Source organism: Salmo trutta, chromosome 40, assembly GCF_901001165.1.
Source record: "Salmo trutta chromosome 40, fSalTru1.1, whole genome shotgun sequence".
In the NCBI taxonomy this organism is placed as follows: domain Eukaryota; kingdom Metazoa; phylum Chordata; class Actinopteri; order Salmoniformes; family Salmonidae; genus Salmo; species Salmo trutta.
Window position 1 is genome coordinate 19,734,202 of NC_042996.1, and position 21,508 is coordinate 19,755,709.

General features: G+C 44.8%; 1 protein-coding gene across 7 annotated transcripts in view; it reads left to right on the top strand.

Moving 5' to 3' along the window:
• Positions 1-21,508, top strand: part of LOC115180305 (non-muscle caldesmon) — a 54,665-nt gene that overhangs the window by 21,757 nt on the left and 11,400 nt on the right. For 3 of the 7 annotated variants that reach the window (XR_003873052.1, XR_003873051.1, XM_029742289.1), the window contains exons 1-8: positions 2,531-2,716; positions 3,367-3,449; positions 10,990-11,124; positions 15,216-15,603; positions 15,701-15,730; positions 16,725-16,798; positions 17,224-17,488; positions 18,672-18,812. Coding sequence is in view for 5 of the 7 variants with exons in the window: in XM_029742289.1 (XP_029598149.1) it covers positions 3,376-3,449; positions 10,990-11,124; positions 15,216-15,603; positions 15,701-15,730; positions 16,725-16,798; positions 17,224-17,488; positions 18,672-18,812 (1,107 nt within the window). In the remaining 2 variants the exon portion in view is untranslated. Of the gene's footprint in view, positions 1-2,530; positions 2,717-3,366; positions 3,450-10,989; positions 11,125-15,215; positions 15,604-15,700; positions 15,731-16,724; positions 16,799-17,223; positions 17,489-18,671; positions 18,813-21,508 lie in introns of those variants that run through there. The other 4 variants (XM_029742291.1, XM_029742292.1, XM_029742293.1 and 1 more) reach the window with 3 other exon arrangements.

Here is a 21,508-nt window from a genome sequence, read left to right on the forward strand (position 1 = left end):
GGTGAAGGATGCCTTGGCCTCACTCTCCCTTTCCCCCTCTGCTCCTGCCACACAATCCCTGGGTCTTGTGCCAGCCCACCACTGACATGGCAGATACCTGGGATACCTCTATATCTCCCAGCTCCCTCCCTCCAACCACACCTGGCCAACCCTCACACCTGGGTCACCATGGCAATGTGCACATCGCTTGCGCTTACCTGCAGGTACAGGCAGAGCCAGGGAGGGTGGGAGCCGGCCCACAATCCCCTCTTCTTTTCTTCTCTCAAAGGGAAAAGAACAGAGCATTCCTTGTGATGCCAAAAGTAGAAACCTTAGGCAGAGTCCCATAGCATAACCATGTTTGCTTTCATGTCCCCACTACAGTAAATTGTGCATGTTGGTGCTATCTATGGATATATCGGGATATATTCTAAGTAGGCCAAGTTTGTGTTGGCATCAATCTTTCCATTTCTGTCTTTCTTTCATTCTGCCTCTTTTTCTCGGGAGTTAATTTTAGTCCCACGCTCAAGTCGTCCAGAACGGCTGCAGTCAAGAAGTCGGTGGGTGGCAGTCCAAATATTGTGTCACTTAATCAGTTTTGGACTCGGGCAATCTTTGGATAACATGGACTAAAAGCTGCTGTTGTATTCCAGTAGAACTCCCTCTCCCCTCGCGCTCAGTTCTTTTCTGTTTATCCGGTGAAGAAGTGTCAGGATGTAAGTTATCTGCTGACAGGCCTGCCAATGTTAACGTTACATTTGACAGCTTTTCTTTTTTCAACAACTTAAAGTGCTTCGTCCTCTGGAAGAATCTTCTGGAGTTGTTTTTAAAATGGCATGTGAATGAGTAACTTAAAGCTTCTTTGGAGATGCCGTGCTAACATTCGGAGGTTAAAAATGCTGCGTTCCTCAAATAGTTTCCGAGGCATAGTCTTGAGATGAATGTGTTTGTGCTAACGTGGTGAAGACAGCTATTCGGTTGTGTGTCACAGTGATGACTCGTGGAAAAAGAGGCCTCCTGTGTTGTTTTACTCACAGAGCAAAACAGTACATCGACATTTCACTGCATATCAACATTGCAATGCCTCTAAGAATGAAATGGTGCTACATTCTCTTCCAGCTCTCTCCTTGTGAGTAGAGGACACACCGTTTTGGATGTTGTTAACACAAACCTCTCCTGAAATGATAGGGGGAAATGAAGCTAACGTTGTCTGGATAACATCAACATGGCTTTTAATATAATGTTCCTTAAGCGCTGGGTAGTGCCAGACAGAATTGCGGCAGAGCATTAATTTGACTAGTAAATGTTTCATTATTGCCGTTGTAGCTCTCAGGAGCTGGCAGACAGAGAGTGGGGAGATGAAAAAGTCATTGGTTTACAGTAGAGAGAGAGAGGAAGAAAGAGAGTGCTTAGTTCAGTGGGAAGAGAGAGAGAGAGAGAGAGACCTTCATTTACAGTGGGCAGAGAGGGAGAGGAGAGAGAGGTAGTGATTGGAGAGAGAGACCATAGTTTACAGAGACCAGGGAGAGGCAGTTCTATTATGAAACCCTCAGAGGGAAAGTCAGAAAGATGTAATTCCAGGAAGGAATCTCTCTCTCGCTCTTTCTCTCTCTCCATTCTTCTGCTCCATGTATGTTAGCTTTGACAGAATATGGGTGGTCCTCTCAAGCAATCAGTGCAACACTGACATGCCTCCATTTTATTGAGGGCTGTACTCTGGAATGCCCCCCCCAAAAAATCAAGAATGTAGACCTACTGCTCTGCACTCTCACAGGCAAACTCAAAATCCTGTTGAATCTAATATCAAATTATGATCTATGCATAAATCATTATTCTTAAATATTCCCCAAATCATAGTCATACTAATAGCGTGCTCTCAGTCCCAGTGCTGCTTTTAGGAAGTATGTGATTAAACTAACGCTGTTGTAGGCTTCAGGGTTTTCGTTATTGCTCTCATTTTGTCTAATTACAGTTGTACGAATTGCCGAAGTCCAAGTGCCAATTTTCTTCCTCCTGCAAATGGCGTAATTGTATCTAAACATAGAGAGCAAATTATCGCGGTGTTGGAAATAATCTAGCCCAAATCACACGTGCGTCGTAGTTTTGACTATGATAGCCCTCTAGTTAAAATGAATTGGAGGTGGGGTTTGTGAGAGGAGAGAGAGAGAGCGAGAGGGAAAGAGAAAGGGAGAGAGGGACTAGCCCTGGGAGTGATGGGTTTTGTTTAAAGCATACCTCCCCTGTCCTTGTGTTTCCTGTCCTCGTGTGTGTGTGTGTGTGTGTGTGTGTGTTGGAGCCCCTTTCTGGTCCTCTCTCTGTGTGAGGCTACAGAGGGGTACAGAGCAGGAGGCTACAGCAGGATCTACAGCGCAACTCAGGAAGCCACCCTGCCTCTCTAAAACTGATCCCAGATCTGATCCTAGCCAACCACTGACAGCTCTGTAAACAAAACAGGGAAAGTAATAGAGGTTTGGGAAGGAGAGAGCAAGGGGAGAGAGAGAGAGAGACGTAGAGTTACAAGAAAAGAGAGTGGGAGGGAGGGGAGGAGTAGAAGGGCGAACGGAAGAGGCGTTTGCCTTTTCTGTTGACTGCTGAAGCCGGTGAAAGATTGTGCAGCAGCAGGAACTCTTTGTGTTGTAGCCGTGTTGGGATAAAGCAGTGGGAGAGAGGCTGGAATGGTGTAAGAGGGAAGAATATACAGTATATTTTTGAAGGTCTAATCGTCACAACTGCTAAGGTATAGTACTGTAGCCTTTCACTCAGTGTACTTTACTATTAGCTGTAGTAGTAGACTAGATTGGGGTTGTGTACAGTTGTGTTATTGTAAGAGAAGAGCGTAGGTTGATGATGACAGGCTAAAGGATCTTCTGGGTGGTCCCTCTCCTCGGTCACGTACCCAGGGTATTTTTAGTGACGAGCGTTAACATCCTGTGCTAACATCTCTTCCTCCCCACGCGATTTCTCCTCTTTTCTCCTCTGTCATTCCTTCACTTTCTCTCATTGTTTTTTTTTTTATATAGTGAAATGTCTGTGTGTCTGGCTTGGGGAGAGATCAATGTGCCGTAACTGTACTGCAAGTATTGGTAGTGAATGTCGTAGTAGGCACGCAAACATGCATCCCTGTATCGAGGTCTAGAGCAGAGAGACGTCAGGGTCGTTTTCACTACACATCAAGCAGAAGAAAACTGAAGGAAACAGGGAGGAACTACCTACCAATAAGAAACACCTATTTTAGTTTTTCTGTTGCAGAACCTTTTAAAATGTTTTCCGTTGCATGTTCTAATTGAATATGACCCAGCAGGATACAGAGGTACCGGATGGTGATTAACTCGGATGTGCTTCCAGTATATAAACTAAAACGTCGTTAATGATGATGTCATCCTGCAGGGCGTAACCATGGACGACGACTTTGAGCGGCGCAGAGAGCTCAGGAGGCAGAAGAGGGAGGAGATGCGCCTGGAGGCTGAACGGTAAGACTGGCCTCCTCTTCTTCCTGCTCCTCCGTCTCTTCTCCAACCTCTACTCCCGCTCTTCTTCCCTTTCCTACTTCCCTTCTTCCTCCTCCTCTTCCTCCTCCTCTTCCTACTCATCCTCCTCTGAACCTCAAACCTCTTCCATATTCATCAATAACTACACACACTTATATATCTGCAATATTATTGTCTTATCTCATTGGAGTTTATTATTATAAACTGGGTGGTTCGAGCCCTTAATGCTGATTGGCTGACAGCCATGGTATATCAGACCGTAAACTATGTGTATGACAAAACATGTATTTTTACTGCTCTAATTACGTTGGTAACCAGTTTATAATAGCAATAAGGCACCTCAGGGGTTTGTGGTATATGGCTAATATACCACGGCTAAGGTCTGTGTCCAGGCACTCTGCGATGCGTCGTGCGTAAGAACAACCCTTAGCCGTGGTATATTAGCCATATATTAGCCTTATAACACACCTCCTCGGGCCTTATTGCTTAACCACTCTGAACATGACGTCATAACGGTAAATGTGCAGCCAGAGGGAGTTGCAGGTACACGTGTTGTCCAGAGGGGGTGTTGATGGCACAGCGAGGGCTGTGGTCATATGACCTCAGTGTTCTTCAGAGCCCAGTTGAAGTCATTTAAAGGGCTTTGAGCTGGGCTCAGGTTGTTACAGGTCCCTGTGATCTCCATGCCAAGTTGGAACCAGAGAGCCAACCGTTAAATAGTTTGGACTCTCCTCAGGGCTTTAAAAACATCACTCAGCAAATATTGGCTTCCTCTCCTCATGCAGGCAATAATCTACCACTGATCTGATGACATGTGTTGTGTTCTCTTTCTCTCTCTCTCTCTCTCCCTGACTCAATACGTTCTGCTTTGTCTCTCATCGTGTCACTGGTAGAATGTACTGTTGACCTCATATAGAAAGCCTCTGTGCATCCTCAAGTCAACTGAGTTACTGTAATACATGACAAGCCCAGACATTTCAATTGAGCTCATCTCAAATGGATCACCTCATCCATGTCTCCTTTTACGGAGCAAGGATACAGTAGACTACTTAACTCTAGGAGCTTAGTTTGCTCAGCCTGTCTGGGTAGCTTCATCCCTTATCCCGATTTATACTTACAAACAACAGTCATTTAACCTGGCAACACGCATCATAAAACATGAATATGCATCATGGGCAATAGGATATGCAAATGTATATGTCTGGAGGTCCAATCCCTTACTGAGAGATATGGCAGTGACATTAACTGAAGATATGATAAGCGCTCTCTGCAAACGGGAGCTATTGAACAAGCCTGCACAAGTCTGTAAGGCCTTGGATGACACTGTTACTGTTTTGATTGGCAAGCTACAAAAGTGTCAGTGCTCACTCTTAACATGTGTTGACAATACAACAGAACAGATTAACCGGAATGACATTCACACTCACTGGTGGCCAAACAGAACTATCAAAAAGCCACACCCCTACTAAGCCACACCTCCAGTCTTCTGATCTGACCTGATGGATCATAGCTCATAAACCCATCTGGCCGGGTAAAACATAACCCAACATGTGTTCTGTCCACTATTTAACCCAACGTGGGTTCTGTCCACTATTTAACCCAACGTGGGTTCTGTCCACTATTTAACCCAACGTGGGTTCTGTCCACTATTTAACCCAACGTGGGTTCTGTCCACTATTTAACCCAACGTGTGTTCTGTTTAACCCAACGTGTGTTCTGTCCACTGTTTAACCCAACGTGTGTTCTGTCCACTGTTTAACCCAACGTGTGTTCTGTCCACTATTTAACCCAACGTGTGTTCTGTCCACTGTTTAACCCAACGTGTGTTCTGTCCACTATTTAACCCAGCGTGGGTTCTGTTTAACCCAACGTGTGTTCTGTCCACTATTTAACCCAACGTGTGTTCTGTCCACTATTTAACCCAGCGTGGGTTCTGTTTAACCCAACGTGTGTTCTGTCCACTATTTAACCCAACGTGTGTTCTATTTAACCCAACGTGTGTTCTATTTAACCCAACGTGTGTTCTGTTTAACCCAACGTGTGTTCTGTCCACTGTTTAACCCAACGTGTGTTCTGTCCACTGTTTAACCCAACGTGTGTTCTGTTTAACCCAACGTGTGTTCTGTCCACTATTTAACCCAGCATTTTGTCGTGTGGTTTGTTTGATTGTTTAAACTTGATATCTATGACATTGTCCTCCTGATTTGTAAATACTGTAATGTGGCTGGAAACAGAAAATACATCCCGCTCAACTTAATCAGTGAATATAATAATCGTGTACATTTAATTGTGACGCGTGATTATGTTGTACAACAAATGTAAACTTCTGCAGCAATGTTGGCGTCTATTGTTGTACCTTTTGGGCGTGTGCCTACGCCTCATTGCTCCAGCTCTACACCAGTTGATTGAACGATAACTTAACGCAGTCGTTATATTTCCCAACAGATCATAAAACCTGTGTTTTATATAACTTATATGATCCCACAGTGTTTCTATTATATGGAGAACATGGAATTTGGCAGAAAGAACAGACTGCGTGAGAGTGAGAGCGAGTAAGAGTAGTAAGCTGTAGGCATGATGGGAGTTTGTTCATGTCTGTTTATTTAGTTAAAGGAGTCATTTCAGTTGGCGGGACCATGTGCGATTTTTCAACCCACTCATGTTATTGATAAAAGATTACATTGCTATATTTTGCAAATATCCTGTACCAATCAATATTTCCATGTCTCTCATTGTAAATGAGAGTAGGCCGTCATTGTAAATAAGAATTTGTTCTTAAAAAACACATGTTGTCTTGTTGGACCAATCGAGTCAACCATCACCAAATAGGATTTAAAAAGGAAACAGACACAGAGACAGACACAAAGAGAGAGAGAGAGAGAGAGAGAGAGAGAGAGGAGACAGGGTAGTGAGAGCACTCCAGTCTATACAATAATATCTGCAGTCAAGGCTGCCAAACGCTGTTACATTATAAGTGTTTACTAGTAGAGATCACAAGGAGCTGGAGGAGGTGTGTGTGTGTGTGTGTGTGTGTGTGTGTGTGTGTGCGTGCGTGCGTGCATCACAGGAGGTTGGTGGCACCTTAATTGGTGAGGACAGGCTCGTGGTAACGGCTGGAGTAGAATGGTAACCAACACATGGTTTCCAGGTGTTTGATTCCATTCCATTTGTTCCGTTCCAGCCATTATTATGAGCTGTCCTCCCCTCAGCAGCCTCCACTGGTATGCATGCATGCTTGGTTTACTGTATTGTCCATGTACATGCAATATGGAGGTCTGAAAGTCCTGGAGGGTTTCAGACAGATTGAACCGTCATCAGGTGGTGAAGGCTTGACGAGCTCCATTCGCCTCCTTTAGCCCAGTGAGCCAAGATTCTTGTCTGCTGTGTGTGTGTGTGTGTGTGTGTGTGCGTGCGTGCGTGCGTGCGTGGAGAGAGCGAGGCCTAGGAGTTCCCCAGCACTCGTGGCTCTGCATTGTGTCAAACCCAGTCTAGAACAGAACAATCTGTCTTGTTGACAGAGCGGTGAAGCTCCAGTCCTAATCACCAGCAGGCCAGAGACGACCAGGCCAAGGTGGACTCCGCTTCACCATCTACTGTGTAGTTCTGCTGGGTTTAATACTCTGCGCATACTGGAATTAACGTTTGATTGAATTAATCGAGCACAGTCTAATGAATGTATAGGCATCCACACAGCTCCCCTAAAGAATGTGGTATAGAAAGCAGTGTTTTGTGTTTCTAGTCACTGTGGACCCAGGGGTTACCTGACTGGGCTTTTTGTACTGCACTCTGTGACAAATGACATACAGCGATATAGCTGGGATCTCAAGCTGTCTGGTTGGTGGTCTGCACAGTGGAGTTCTAATACTGTCCTGTGACTGACCAGGGATTTGCTATGACAATGTAACGCGCACACACACACACACACACACACAGGAATGTTTTGACTGTGTTTTTTATTTGTCCCCTTTAAAAAATGATATTCTGTTGGAATGTTCCCAAACCTTGTAACCCTGTTCTGTCATGTCACACCCCTTTTTGTCTGGTGACAGACCACAATGCACTTGACTTGATTTATCTCATAGCTGAGGCAACATTCAAAACAGTTCTGTGCAGGCTAGTGTTTGTCAGTCTGCTGCCCTTTGAGAAGCGAAGCTCCCATTGTCCCCCCCATCTCCTCCACATCTGTGTGTAGGTCATGTCTCCAGAGAGGCCAGGAAGAGGCCAGGAAATAACACCCATCCTCAGTGAATGGACCGTTCCAAACAGACCTTAATAACACCCATCCTCAGTGAATGGACCGTTCCAAACATGCCCTCCCCAACCGGCGGCCTGCACCATAAACTCTCACTGGGCCTGCTTGTGTCTGTTAGGGCCTCTGCCCAGCTCTGAACGTTTGGGGTGGACTACAGTAGGAGCAGTGGTCTGGCTCCCTCACGTTTTGGTGCTCCTGTGACCCATCCACTCAATTTCGGGGAAGTTAATTTTGCCCCACAATGTATATAATGCGAACAAATGTGTCTAGACAGGACCCATATTGTCAAGCTATAACGCAAAAGGAACTCGTACGCCAGTGGGAATCGCACATGGGAAGCACTGTACTGGCCCTTACTCAGTTGCCCAGAAATGAGCGCAGGAGCTGTAGAGGTGGGTGACGAGCAGGTTCAAAGGTATGTAGGTCTATGTAGCACTGATAAGACGATAAGGGTCCCTAGAATGTCTGTAGACTTCAGGATCGGGGAAATGACGCTGCTCTCTCTGGGCCTGCAGGAGAAAGTGAAGGACAGGGGCGAGCGTGGGAATGGGCCAGACGTTTTGGCAGTAAATCACGCTCCCCCTCCCTGTGCACTCTCTCTCTCTTTCAATCTCTATCTATCTATCTCTCTCTCTCCATTTTAGTCCAGTAGAGGTGAAGAAGTATTTTCCCATGGGCTTTCCGAAGTTGTTTTCACAGACATTGCTGAGAAATTTTGTCGTAAAGAAAATATATGGAAATCTTTTCCCCTGATGTGTTTGGTGACTGGACCTAGTGTGACTGGACATTTCGTACTTACTCAAGTAGTCAGGAACTGAATGCAACGTTAGGCTTAAATCAACTTTATTGTACACATTGTAAAAACGGACAACGGCAACAAATTCTGTTACGATATAAAACAAATGCAGAACTGTGTTTACTGTTGAAAATTTCACACACTTGCAATAAAACGATTACCTTCATCCTCCAGCTACAGAATTTACTCCACAAAGAAAACATCTTCATGTGATGGCCAACATAAGTTATACATGTCTTTGGCTAGCCAGCTTCCCTTGCAAAGTCAGGCGCCTACTGTATAGGAAGATTTATTATCTTCAATATGGGATAAGATCTCTCCCTATTTTCTCTCTCTCTCTCTGATGGGAGGAGAAGCCGTACTGAAGTGGTATGTGGTCTATAAGGAATGAGGATATTGCATTGGGGCCTTCATTGGTGCATCAGTCTAGAGCCAAGAGCGCCAAGCGTTTGATTGACAAGAATGCTAACTAAGCTGTTAAGAGTTGATTGGACTGTCATAAAGCATCGTCAACCCTGAGACACTGTCATACTAACTGCAATGTGCCACTAAGGACTGGCTGTTGTCTCAGTTTCCCATGACATTTAGGCTGTTTCTGGGACAATACTATTCTCCAGAGGTTGAGTCGGTCTTTGCTGCTTTTTATTTTTTTACCAACTGCACTTGAGGATATAGCCAGTCATCTATGTGCAAATGTTAAGCATGAAGAGCAATATAGACTGTTAGAATAGAGCTTCTAGTCTGATGGAATTGGAAATGTGTATCAAATTGTAGAGAGGTGCAAACCTTTAGCATACACACTCTCTCTCTCCCTGGCACTCAAACGTACATACACTCCCATGCACTGTAAGTGAGAGAGGGACCGAAGGAGAGAAAGAGAAAGAGTGTGTTTTCACAATATGCATACGACTGTGTTCCTGAGTACGCAAATTGGAGCACGGAACAGTCGGAGTATGAGCACAGAGGGCAGTTCTCAGATGCGTACTTTGTTCGTACACGTTTTGAAGCATGCGTCAATGCAAGCTCCAACTGAAATATTCCCAGGATTGTTGATGTAAGATGACGAGAGAGAGAGAGAGAGAGAGAGAGGTGTGTCACTGTCCCCCCAGGTTTGGTTTGGGCGTGAGCAGAGTCTTGTGTTCAATTATAACAACATTCCTCAGTCAGTTTACCCAGCAGGAGAGCCTGCTGTTCGCAAGCTGTAAAGTCTCCCATAAAACCACTCTGCTTAGCATGTTAACTGCACATGCTTCAATAACATGCAGTACACACTGCCAAACGGCCATATGATGTTAGCTTAGCCGATGCCTGACACTGATGTTGAAGATCACACAGAGGCAGACAGAATGGAGGTCTTCTCACAAAAAAACCAGATGGGAAGAGAAGAAGTTGGTTCAGACCTTTAGGGGAGAGGCTTTCCCAATGTTTCATGAATGATTCATGAAATTGAACATTAATCTAAATAGAATGGACTGGTACCTTTTTTTAAAAGCACATCTGTGGGCTGGAGACTTTCCTGTCAAACTGCAGGGCATTGAGATCGGTGATCTGGCCTTTGTAAAGTTCTCGGCTGGCTGGCATAGTACAGGCAAAACACACACACACACACACACACACACACACACACACACACACACACACACACACATATATATATATATATATATATATATATATATATATATATATATATATATATATACACACACACACACACACACACACACTACGGCCCTTCACACACTACAGCTCCCGACCACTCCAACCATCCACTGGGCCGAGCCTGGACTGAGGCAGGCGTGGGCCAGCAGCCATGTTACGGTCGGGGTCCTCCTCTCATCGCTGGCCAAGCCACATCTCCAGACACTGTTTTCATCAGGCTGTCAAAAGTGAAACCTCAGCAGCAGTGGCCTGAGCTCAGTAGAGTAAAGCAGAACAGGGTAGGGTGAGAGTACAGTGAGTCTACTGTAAATACCCTGATCCCTGTCTAAGGAAAGAAGGACTTACTCTCAGCATCACTGGAATCTATGGTCAGTTGGCTATGAAAAAGCCAACTGGAATTTACTCTTGTGTTACTGACTTGTTGCAACCTCGACAACTACTATGATTATTATTATTTTGACCATGCTGGTCATTTATGAACATTTGAACATCATGGCCATGTGCTGTTATAATCTCCAGCTGGCACAGCCAGAAGAGGACTGGCCACTCCTCATAGCCTGGTTCCTCTCTAGGTTTCTTCCTAGGTTTTGGCCTTTCTAGGGAGTTTTTCCTAGCCACCGTGCTTCTACACCTGCATTGCTTGCTGTTTGGGGTTTTAGGCTGGGTTTCTGTACAGCACTTTGAGATATCAGCTGATGTAAGAAGGGCTATATAAATACATTTGATTTGATTTATGTTTTTCTTCTTTGTTTTCCAGATAACAAAAAAAAAATGAATTACTTACTTGACTCTCCCCTCTCTTTCTCCCTCAGGATGGCCTTCCAGGGTAGTAATGAGGATGAGGAGGAGGCTGCAAGGGAGCGTAGACGCAGGGCACGTCAGGAGAGGATGAGAGGGATGGGAGGCGAGGAGCCCAGTGACAGCGTGGTGATGACCAACAGCCACAGGTAAGACCTGAAGATGTGTGTTAGCTCCCAAACATAATGCCTAGGCTTTAGCTCAGGGGCTAACAGTATTGTGGTGGGCAGGAGATTGTGGTTTGAACCCAGTTTCCCCTTTTAATAATGGATTTGTGTGTAACAAGGTTCTTATAGTAAAGGGAAAGTGAAACGAAAACAATTTAGTAAACTGAAATAAAATGATTCACATATCTGTTTGAAAAACTATACTGAAAAACTATACTGAATAACTGAAACTATCATCTTCGATAGTTTCGAGTTTTACGTTTTTTGGCAGGCAAGATGGCTTTGCCAAGAGCAGCACAGCAGATATTTGGAACGTTTTGAGTGGTAAGGCTAAATCAACCTTACTGCAGACGAAAGACAAGGAGTGAAGTCAGGGAGATGCATCTGCGACGGCCGAAAGTCGGACACCAATGTGGTTTTCCAACAGCAAGGCTAAAAGTTTTTTTTTTACAATGTCGAAATCAACATGTATCTAACCCCCATATCACACACCAAACACCAAATATCCCCATGTAATATTATGTTACACGTTGTACAGTCAATAATGGAGAGAACCTCAGATATCACATTTATTTGTATATATCCACTGTACACATAAATCACGGAAAATTGGTTCCTGTTTCAGTCATGTTTGTGTGGGTCAAACAAAAACATCCTAATGATTGGTTGACAATACAGCCTCCCACAATGCAGATGATAGCTGCAGGATGAAGTCGGTGAGGAGCAACTGCAGAAACGTCATGACTGTTGGACCATTTTATTGATGTATTTTAATATGTTTTTGTATTTTATCCCCAATTTTTGATCTTGTCTCATCGCTGCAACTCCCCAACGGGCTCGGGAGAGGCAAAGTTTGAGTCATGCGTCCACCGAAACATGACCCGCCTAACCGCACTCCTTAACACCCACCAGTTTAACCCAGAAGCCAGCCGCACCAATCTGTTGGAGGAAACACCGTTCAGGCACCCAGGCGGCCACAATGAGTCACTAGAGCGCGATGAGCCAAGTAAAGTCCCACCGGCAAAACCCTCACGATGCTGGGCCAATTGTGCGCCGTCCTATTGGACTCCCGGCCACCGCCGGTTGTGGCACAGCCTGGAAAATGAACCCGGGTCTGTAGTAACCCCTCTAGCACTGCATGTGATGCAGTGCCTTAGACCGCTGCGCCACTTGGGAGGCCCTAAGTTGGACCATTTTTATCCCCAGAATGCAACACACTTTGAAAGATTTGACAAAAGTGATCTGCTCGAACGCGTCATTTGAGACGAGCATGATGCAACACTTTGCTCTCACGCAGTCACACAGAGTATCTGCGAATGTGCACGGGTACGTTTCAGGCTGCTACAACGTGGTAGATACGGGACTACAACTGCTTCCTGGTTGTTGTGGAAATTGACCCACTACTACTGTTTACTTTGCATCTACAGTTGAAGTCGGGTGTTTACATACACCTTAGTCAAATACATTTAAACTCAGTTTCCAGACATTTAATCCCAGTAAAAATACCCTGTCTTTAGGTCAGTTAGGATCACCACTTTATTTTAAGAATGTGAAATATAAGAATAATCGTAGAGAATTATTTACTTCAGCTTTTATATCTTTCATCACATTCCCAGTGGGTCAGAAGTTTACATACACTCAGTTAGTATTTGGTAGGTATTGCCTTTAGCAGACCCATTTGCGACCAAGCTTAACCCTAACCCTTCCTGACTGATGTCTTGAGATGTTGCTTCAATATATCCACATCATTTTCCTCCTGATGATGCCATTTATTTTGTGAAGTGCACCAGTCCCTCCTGCAGCAAAGTACCCCCACAACATGATGCTGCCACCCCCGTTCTTCACGGTTGGGATGGTGTTCTTCGGCTTGCAAGCGTTCCCTTTTTCCTCCAAACATAACGATGGTCATTATGGCCAAACAGTTCTATTTTTGTTTCATCAGACCAGAGGACATTTCTCCAAAAAGTACGATCTTTGTCCCCATGTGCAGTTGTAAACCGTAGTCTGGCTTTTTATGGTGGTTTTTGGAGCAGTTGTTTCTTTCTTGCTGAGCGGCCTTTCAGGTTATGTTGATATAGGACTCGTTTTACTGTGGATGTAGATACTTTTGTACCTGTTTCCTCCAGCATCTTCACATGCTGTTGTTCGGGGATTGATTTGCACTTTTCGCACCAAAATACGTTCATCTCTAGGAGACAGAACGCGTCTCCTTCCTGAGCGGTATGATGGCTGCGTGGTCCCATGATGTTTATACTTGCGTACTATTGTTTGTACAGATGAACGTGGTACCTTCAGGCGTTTGGAAATTGCTCCCAAGGATGAACCAGACTTGTGGAGGTCTACAATTCTTTTTTCTGAGGTCTTGGCTGATTTCTTTTGATTTTCCCATGATGTCAAGCAAAGAGGCACTGAGTTTGAAGGTAGGCCTTGAAATGCATCCTCCAATTGACTCAAAATATGTCAATTAGTCTAGCTTCTAAAGCCATGACATAATTTTCTGGAATTTTCCAAGCTGTTTAAAGGCACAGTCAACTTAGTGTATGTAAACTTCTGACCCACTGGAATTGTGATACAGTGAATTATAAGTGAAGTAATCTGTCTGTAAGTCGTGGTTGGAAAAATGACTTGTGTCATGCACAAAGTAGATGTCCTAACCGACTTGCCAAATCTATAGTTTGTTAACAAGAAATTTGTGGAGTGGTTGAAAAACGACTTTTAATGGCTCCAACCTAAGTATGTAAACTTCCGACTTCAACTGTACGTCATCTCGCTGATTCTACCTTTAAACCTAACCTATGACCTGACCCTTCACCTTATGCATAAGTGACATCCCAAAACACACACACTAAACACGTAAATGGCTCCTAGCCTCCCACAAATAGGCTTCTTTCTGTCCCTTAAACTGAAAATAAATTATGTAAAAATGTTTTTATCAAACTTGAACTAAATAAACATCTTAAATCTAGTAGAAATAAAAACAAATAGAAAATAACAAAACTATAACAACCTTGGTGTGTAACCCTGATCTCATCCGCTGTTGGAATGCAGCTCAGGCCATCCCTGGAGGAAGTTTCCTGTCCAGGTTTCCTGTCAGCTGTCCTTTCCTATCCTCTTCTGATTTTTTGTATTTTTTTATAGTATACTCTCTCAATAGAATAGCTGCACGGTGGGTTGCTGTCATACTGTAGGCTAGTAGCCTTTCTAAAGCATTGAAGAAGTCTTACAGTGGAGAAACCCAGACATCATAGACTTACATCATTTAGACAGAAGCCCTCTTCTTTTGTCTACCAATCAGTCATAAATAGCTCACCCTACTGTCCGCCCCCATACCATGTCCAGTTGAGGTCAGTACAGCAGTAGACACTGGAAGTAGTGGGCTGCTCTGACATCCACAAGTACAGAAGCACCGTTGTAGTGGAGAATGGTTTCTCTCTGTGAGGTCACATCCATATCCTGTGGGTATTGAACAAGTCAGGGATTGTCTCGACCTGTGATCAGACGTAACCCGGCCCGTTGTTGATTGTGTTGGGTTCTGTGCTAACATCTGCCAAACGGTGTTGTCCGCCTGTATTCAACTCTGTCGGTATGTGTGAGGTGGTTGGATGCAGACCCACGTACTGTGTCGTATGGATGCCCTGTTAGCTTGCTATGAGGCTGGGCAAAGGAGGTAGCTAGTCGCTAGTGTAATGTGGACTGGACACGTTTCTGGGAGAGAAAAGCAGCCATGAACTTTCGTGTAGGCCTAAGTTACGCTGTTGGACCTAACATGTGGATAAAAGAACAGCCTAAAGCTTGGAAGCCAGAAGACTCAGTGAGGTAAATTGATTAGACGTGTCAATTGGAAATGGAGCTGAAATGCTATTTCCCCTGTTGTTGATGTCCACATGAGCCGAGTAGAAATCCATATTGACTGTGTTGTGGTGCCCTGATCTTGGGGAAAGTTCAGCAGAGAGGGGTAGTTTAACTTCAGAAGCAGTGACCACATAGCAAATTCAGTGGTTTACTGTTTTTGTCCCTCAGTGTGATATTGATTGGCTGTGTAACTGACTGTGGCATCTCTCTCTCTCTCTTAGTGTGACTGAGAGTGTGTCGGTGTCCTCCTCCTCTGTGACCTCCTCGGGTGGAGGAGACGATGATGAGCAGGCCCTGCTGGAGCGCATGGCCAAACGAGAGGAGCGCAGGCAGAAAAGAATGATGGAAGCTCTGGAGCGAGAGAAGGATCAGAACCCCGGCAATGCCGGTAACCACGGCAGCGGGGAGAATAGTGTGGATGAGAAGTCTGTCGGCCGCAGGGGCCGTTACCAAGACAACGAAGAAGAGGTGGAAGAGCGGAACTGCCGAAAGAATGAGAAGGAGGAGGGGGAGGCTGCTCCGGAGGAGGAAGAGGCTGAGCAGGGAGAGGAAGAAGAGGAGGAAGAGGTGGCGGAGGAGAAACCGAGACGATCCTATATGAGAGAACAGGTCAGTCTATTCTTATTTTATAGACTTTTCTGTCCATTTTCATTTCATTTTCCGTCAGCATGTTTTCATTCATAAAATGTACCTTATTTATCCATAGGAATCCATTGACGAAAAAACTAGAAACGAGGTATGACCATGGATATATTGATTGGCTTGGTGGCTGGAGTTTGCCGATCGTCTATCTGATTTTTGATAAAACGTGACACTCCCATTCCTTCTCATAGGAAGATACAGAAGAACAACCGGTGGTTTTAAATGAGGTTAAGGAATCAGTCAACTCAGAGGCAGAGGTTGAAGATGATGCTGAATTAAGTGATAAGGTAGAGGTAGAGGAAGAGGTTGAGGAAGCAGATCAGTTAGAGGTAGAGGGAACGACAGTGACGCTGAACAATGAGACTGAGGAAGACTGTGACATATCAACAATCCAAAACGGCTTGGATGTGGTAGGACTTTAACATAGAGGTGTGAAATAGGAGCATGAACATCTCTGGATAACTCGAATGTCTCCGAAATAATGATAAGAAATCATACTGTATAATAACTCTAAAGACAACTCCTCATGTCTTTGTTAATGTAGAACAGTAGCGGTGTAGCCTAAATGAATATTTCCCAGACATTGAAGTTCTCTAGACGCTAAGTGTGGTCACAGTGTGGTTTTGCATCCACGGTAACAGAGCTACACCTTATAAGGTGTGGTTGTGGTCACTGTCGTGTGATTATCTTTAATATGGTTTAATGCCATGCCATCGACAGAGTGGTCACAATACGGTCACTGTGTGTTCAGCTGCATGTTTGCCACAGTGCGGAAGAGGTTGTGTGTGAAACCCGTGTTTTGCATCTGTTGTCATGTCTACTCACTTTCCGCAACCCCCCTGTTTTGCTCTCTGATGTGTGTCCCAAATGACACCCTATTCCCTACACAGTGCACCACTTTGAAGACTTGGGCCAAAAGTAGTCCAGTGGGGGACGGGGTGTCATTTTGGACAGAGCCAGGGTCACAGAGTGGAGTCACTGGTCCTGGTTGGAATGGTGTGATGTCACGTAGAAGCACCAACGCACAGACACAAGCACTCCTTCATTCCCGGAGTTCCGTGTGCTCAGGGTGTGTTCTGTGCCTGCAGGTGAATGAAAAGCAGAATGGAGGTCTGCACGAGGAGACTCCTCCAAAACACAAAAAAACAGAAAGGACCCTGAGGTAGGAGCCAGAGACCTATGTGCCCTAATGGTTTAATGCTACACGCAACACATGCACGCAGGCGTGCACACACATACAAACACACACGCACTCTGGGGTCTTCACTTCACATTGGTCACGGTTCAAAATATGGGGGGAGGAGAGCATTGCCCAAGGCGTCTGTAAGGTAATTGAAAGGCATATTTATCCCAGCGCACACAAACACACTGTTGTTTAACGTGATTGGTTTCTAGAGCAGAACTGCTGTGTTTGACACGGGTCATGTAATCCTAGCTCCCCAGAGGGAAGCACTAGAGTGAAACCTTAGACACACTGTTACCTTAGACAGTCTTGGTGTGTGTGTGTACGTGTGCATTTGTATGCTTGCGCGTGTGGCTGTCTTTCTACCTGTGTGACAACGTTAACCCGTCTTCCTGGACCCGTAGCCGCGGCAGCGTGCGCTCCCTGGAGGCGGGGGCGGAGGAGCAGGACGATGCGGCGCGCCTGGAGGCGGAGCTTAAGCTGGAGGAGCTGAAGCGTCGCCGTGACGATGCGGAGAGCGAGGAGTTTGAGAGGATGAGACAGAAGCAGCAGGAGGCTGAGCAGGAGCTGGAGGAGCTGAAGAAGAAGAGGGAGGAGAGGAGGAAGATCATAGAAGAGGAGGAGAGACAGAAGAAACAGGAGGAGGCCGAGAAGAAGGACAGAGAGGAGGTAGGGTTTGAAGTGGACAAGGGGAGTGTCTCTTTAGCGGTGATGTCACTCGTTTTCTCTCTCTCTCTCTCCCTCTCTCTCTCTGTGCCGCTCTCCTTCACTGTTCTGCTCTCTCTCTCTCTCTCTCTCTCTCTCTCTCTCTCTCTGTCTCTCTGTCTCTCTGTCTCTCTGTCTCTCTGTCTCTCTGTCTCTCTGTCTCTCTGTCTCTCTGTCTCTCTGTCTCCGTCTCTCTCTCCTCATCTCAAGACTGTTCAGTTGATTTAGTCATAACACCTGTTGAAGATAACAGCTATATGTCATATTCCTGCCTGCTTCACCATGACATGATCTTATTTTACTGCATCCTTATCAGCACACTCCTATTTGAATCCCAATAATAATTCATTTATAGGCCATCATTCTTCCCTTGCTATATGACCTCACCCTAACATATCTAAGCTATGATAGTCAGTCCATAATTTGCCTGTTCATACTTGCACTTGACACTGCACCATTCACTGTCCGATCACCTAGTCTACTGTAGGTAGTAGTACTGTAATAGAAAACAAAAGAATAGAAAAACCCCGGTTGTTAATATTATTGCACCCATTGACTTCAAGCGAAGAGGACAGGTTTCTCTGGTTCCATCTCAAATGGCACCGTATCCCTAAAAAGTGGACTCATTTAGATCAGGGCTCTGCGGGTACGGCTCTGGTCAAAAGTAGTGCGCTATATAGGGAATAGGATGCCGTTTCAGACACAGCTTCTGTCATTTCCAGACAGGTCTCTGTGCTACGCTTGGCTTTGAACATGGGGTTGTCTCATGTTGTGGTGTATAAGAGACTGTTTTGTGTCAGGGTGGGAGAAGCCTGGATATAGGCGGACATCAAATAGAAGCCTGGATATAGGCGGACATCAAATAGAAGCCTGGATATAGGTGGACATCAAATAGAGGCCTGGACATCAAATATAAATAGTGTTTACCTACTGTACAGTACCAATAAGAACAGACTGTAATACAGTAACATAAACTGTAAAGAAGTATTTTCACTAGAGGAGTGGTGCTTTGATCTATAGACTAGGCCAAAGTTCACTTTAGAGGAAGATACCCGTGCTTAGTTATCGTTTGCGTGCGTACATTCCTGGTTGTGCGTGTGTGACCGTTTTAATAACTGAGCGTTCTGCTGTGTTCCGCATCTCTCAGGAGGAGAAGAGGAGGATGAAGGAGGAGATAGAGAGGAGGAGGGCGGAGGCGGCCGAGAAGAGACAGCAGATGGGGGTGGAGCCTGTCGACGGAGAGGCCAAGCCCTTCAAATGCTTCAGCCCCAGAGGATCCTCCCTCAAGGTCAGTTCGACAACTTCTGACCTTTGACCTCTCAGTCACCTCCCTCTGTGTTGTCTGTCTATGACCATGTCCGAATACTGTCACATAGCTTTAACCCTGTCGTCAATCCAGCAAGTACACTGCAGGGATCCTTAAAGCTACTCAAGCTCTTATATAATAGATTGTACGTCTTAGTCTTTTTCATGGCATAATCTCTACCTTAGCTTAATTCACCTCATTCTAGGTAACAGGACAGTTTTACTGGGAACATTACGGCGTCATTGTTGTTGACAATAAGTGTCTCTGTTCTGTTGTCTTCTGTCTGTGTGGGTTTGTCTGTTGTCTTGCTACTGCGTACAAGGCATGGAAACTGGAAATGCCACAACTTATCACCATAAAGATAATATTTTTCATGGAGTAGTGTGTTTAATCAACTTATGTGAATAAACGCTCCAGTGTTGCGGAAATAAACTCCCATGCAGTGAATGTCCATGGGGGTTTTCACTATTCTGCCAATGGAGAAAATCGAATTACTCCAAGTTTAGCAAATATCCATCTCACAGGCTGGACTCACAGAAACCTGCCCTGAAATAGTCTTACTTTGTGTGTTAGTGTTTTTTAAAATCGTTTTTGATGTAATAATCTATTTCCATTTGTTGTCGTTTGTGGTCTGGTCTGTTGGTAAATGTTAACATCCTTCCATTCATCTCCACAGCTTTACTTTGTCATCATGTTCACTGTAGGTACAGCTGATGGTAGACGTTGCCCATAGGTTACAGATCTAGGATCAGACTACCCTTCCCCATATCTAAACCTGAACCATTAGGAGGGAGGAACGTAAACCAGACCCTAGATCAGTGTCTATGGGCAACGTTGTTCTACTCATAGCTAATGCGTGTGTGATGCATTGTTGTGAGGTTATACTCATTCCAGTGGCTGTGCTAACATTATTGTTTTACAGTGGAGTGAGTTGTGTACCTTTTGTTTGATTCAGACTTACACACTAGTCATTTTAATAGAAGTTGTATTTATTTTAGTTGATTCCTGCAGTATGTTGTTCATGTAGTTCAAGTCACGATGCCATAGTTGTGACATTTCCTGTAGTTCCAGTGTAACAAAGACACAGGAGGACATACTCAGATCCTCTTGTACTATTCCAGATTAGTGACATTAGGATACAACGTTCCAGAAGTATTCCAGATTAGTGACATTAGGACACAACGTTCCAGAAGTATTCCAGAGTAGTGACATTAGGATACAACGTTCCAGAAGTATTCCAGAGTAGTGACATTAGGATACAACGTTCCAGAAGTATTCCAGAGTAGTGACATTAGGGTACAACGTTCCAGAAGTATTCCAGAGTAGTGACATTAGGGTACAACGTTCCAGAAGTATTCCAGAGTAGTGACATTAGGATACAACGTTCCAGAAGTATTCCAGAGTAGTGACATTAGGACACAACGTTCCAGAAGTATTCCAGAGTAGTGACATTAGGGTACAACGTTCCAGAAGTATTCCAGAGTAGTGACATTAGGGTACAACGTTCCAGAAGTATTCCAGAGTAGTGACATTCGGGTACAACGTTCCAGAAGTATTCCAGAGTAGTGACATTAGGGTACAACGTTCCAGAAGTATTCCAGAGTAGTGACATTAGGGTACAACGTTCCAGAAGTATTCCAGAGTAGTGACATTAGGGTACAACGTTCCAGAAGTATTCCAGAGTAGTGACATTAGGGTACAACGTTCCAGAAGTATTCCAGAGTAGTGACATTCGGGTACAACGTTCCAGAAGTATTCCAGAGTAGTGACATTCGGGTACAACGTTCCAGAAGTATTCCAGAGTAGTGACATTAGGGTACAACGTTCCAGAAGTATTCCAGAGTAGTGACATTAGGGTACAACGTTCCAGAAGTATTCCAGAGTAGTGACATTAGGGTACAACGTTCCAGAAGTATTCCAGAGTAGTGACATTAGGGTACAACGTTCCAGAAGTATTCCAGAGTAGTGACATTAGGGTACAACGTTCCAGAAGTATTCCAGAGTAGTGACATTAGGGTACAACGTTCCAGAAGTATTCCAGAGTAGTGACATTAGGGTACAACGTTCCAGAAGTATTCCAGAGTAGTGACATTAGGACACAACGTTCCAGAAGTATTCCAGAGTAGTGACATTAGGGTACAACGTTCCAGAAGTATTCCAGAGTAGTGACATTAGGACACAACGTTCCAGAAGTATTCCAGAGTAGTGACATTAGGGTACAACGTTCCAGAAGTATTCCAGAGTAATAACATTAGGATACAACGTTCCAGAAGCTGCAAATAGGAGTCAACACAGTTAGCTAGACAAAGAGAGCTGCTCCCTTCAAGAACGTCAGACTCGGAGGATGCAGGAAACCGATTAGGTTAATAGGATTAGTGTACCCGCGTTGGAATGGGAGCTCTTTAAAATGTGCTGCTGCAGCCTGAGAATGGGGTATTTCCTGTCGAGAGGAGTATTTTAGGAACACCCACATTCAGTAGCAGAGCTGAGCTAGAGACCAAGCAGGGTCCTTTTTTATTACATTTTTTAGAGGGAGCAGGTATGGATGGTTGTTTTTTTTTCTTTTCAGGAACGCTTTCCCCCCCTCTTAGCCCTGTTGTCGTATATCATAAACAGCAGTCGGAGCGAGGTTCCCACGGCGCAGGGCCTGAAAAAGGCCTGTGCTGCTCTGCTCTATG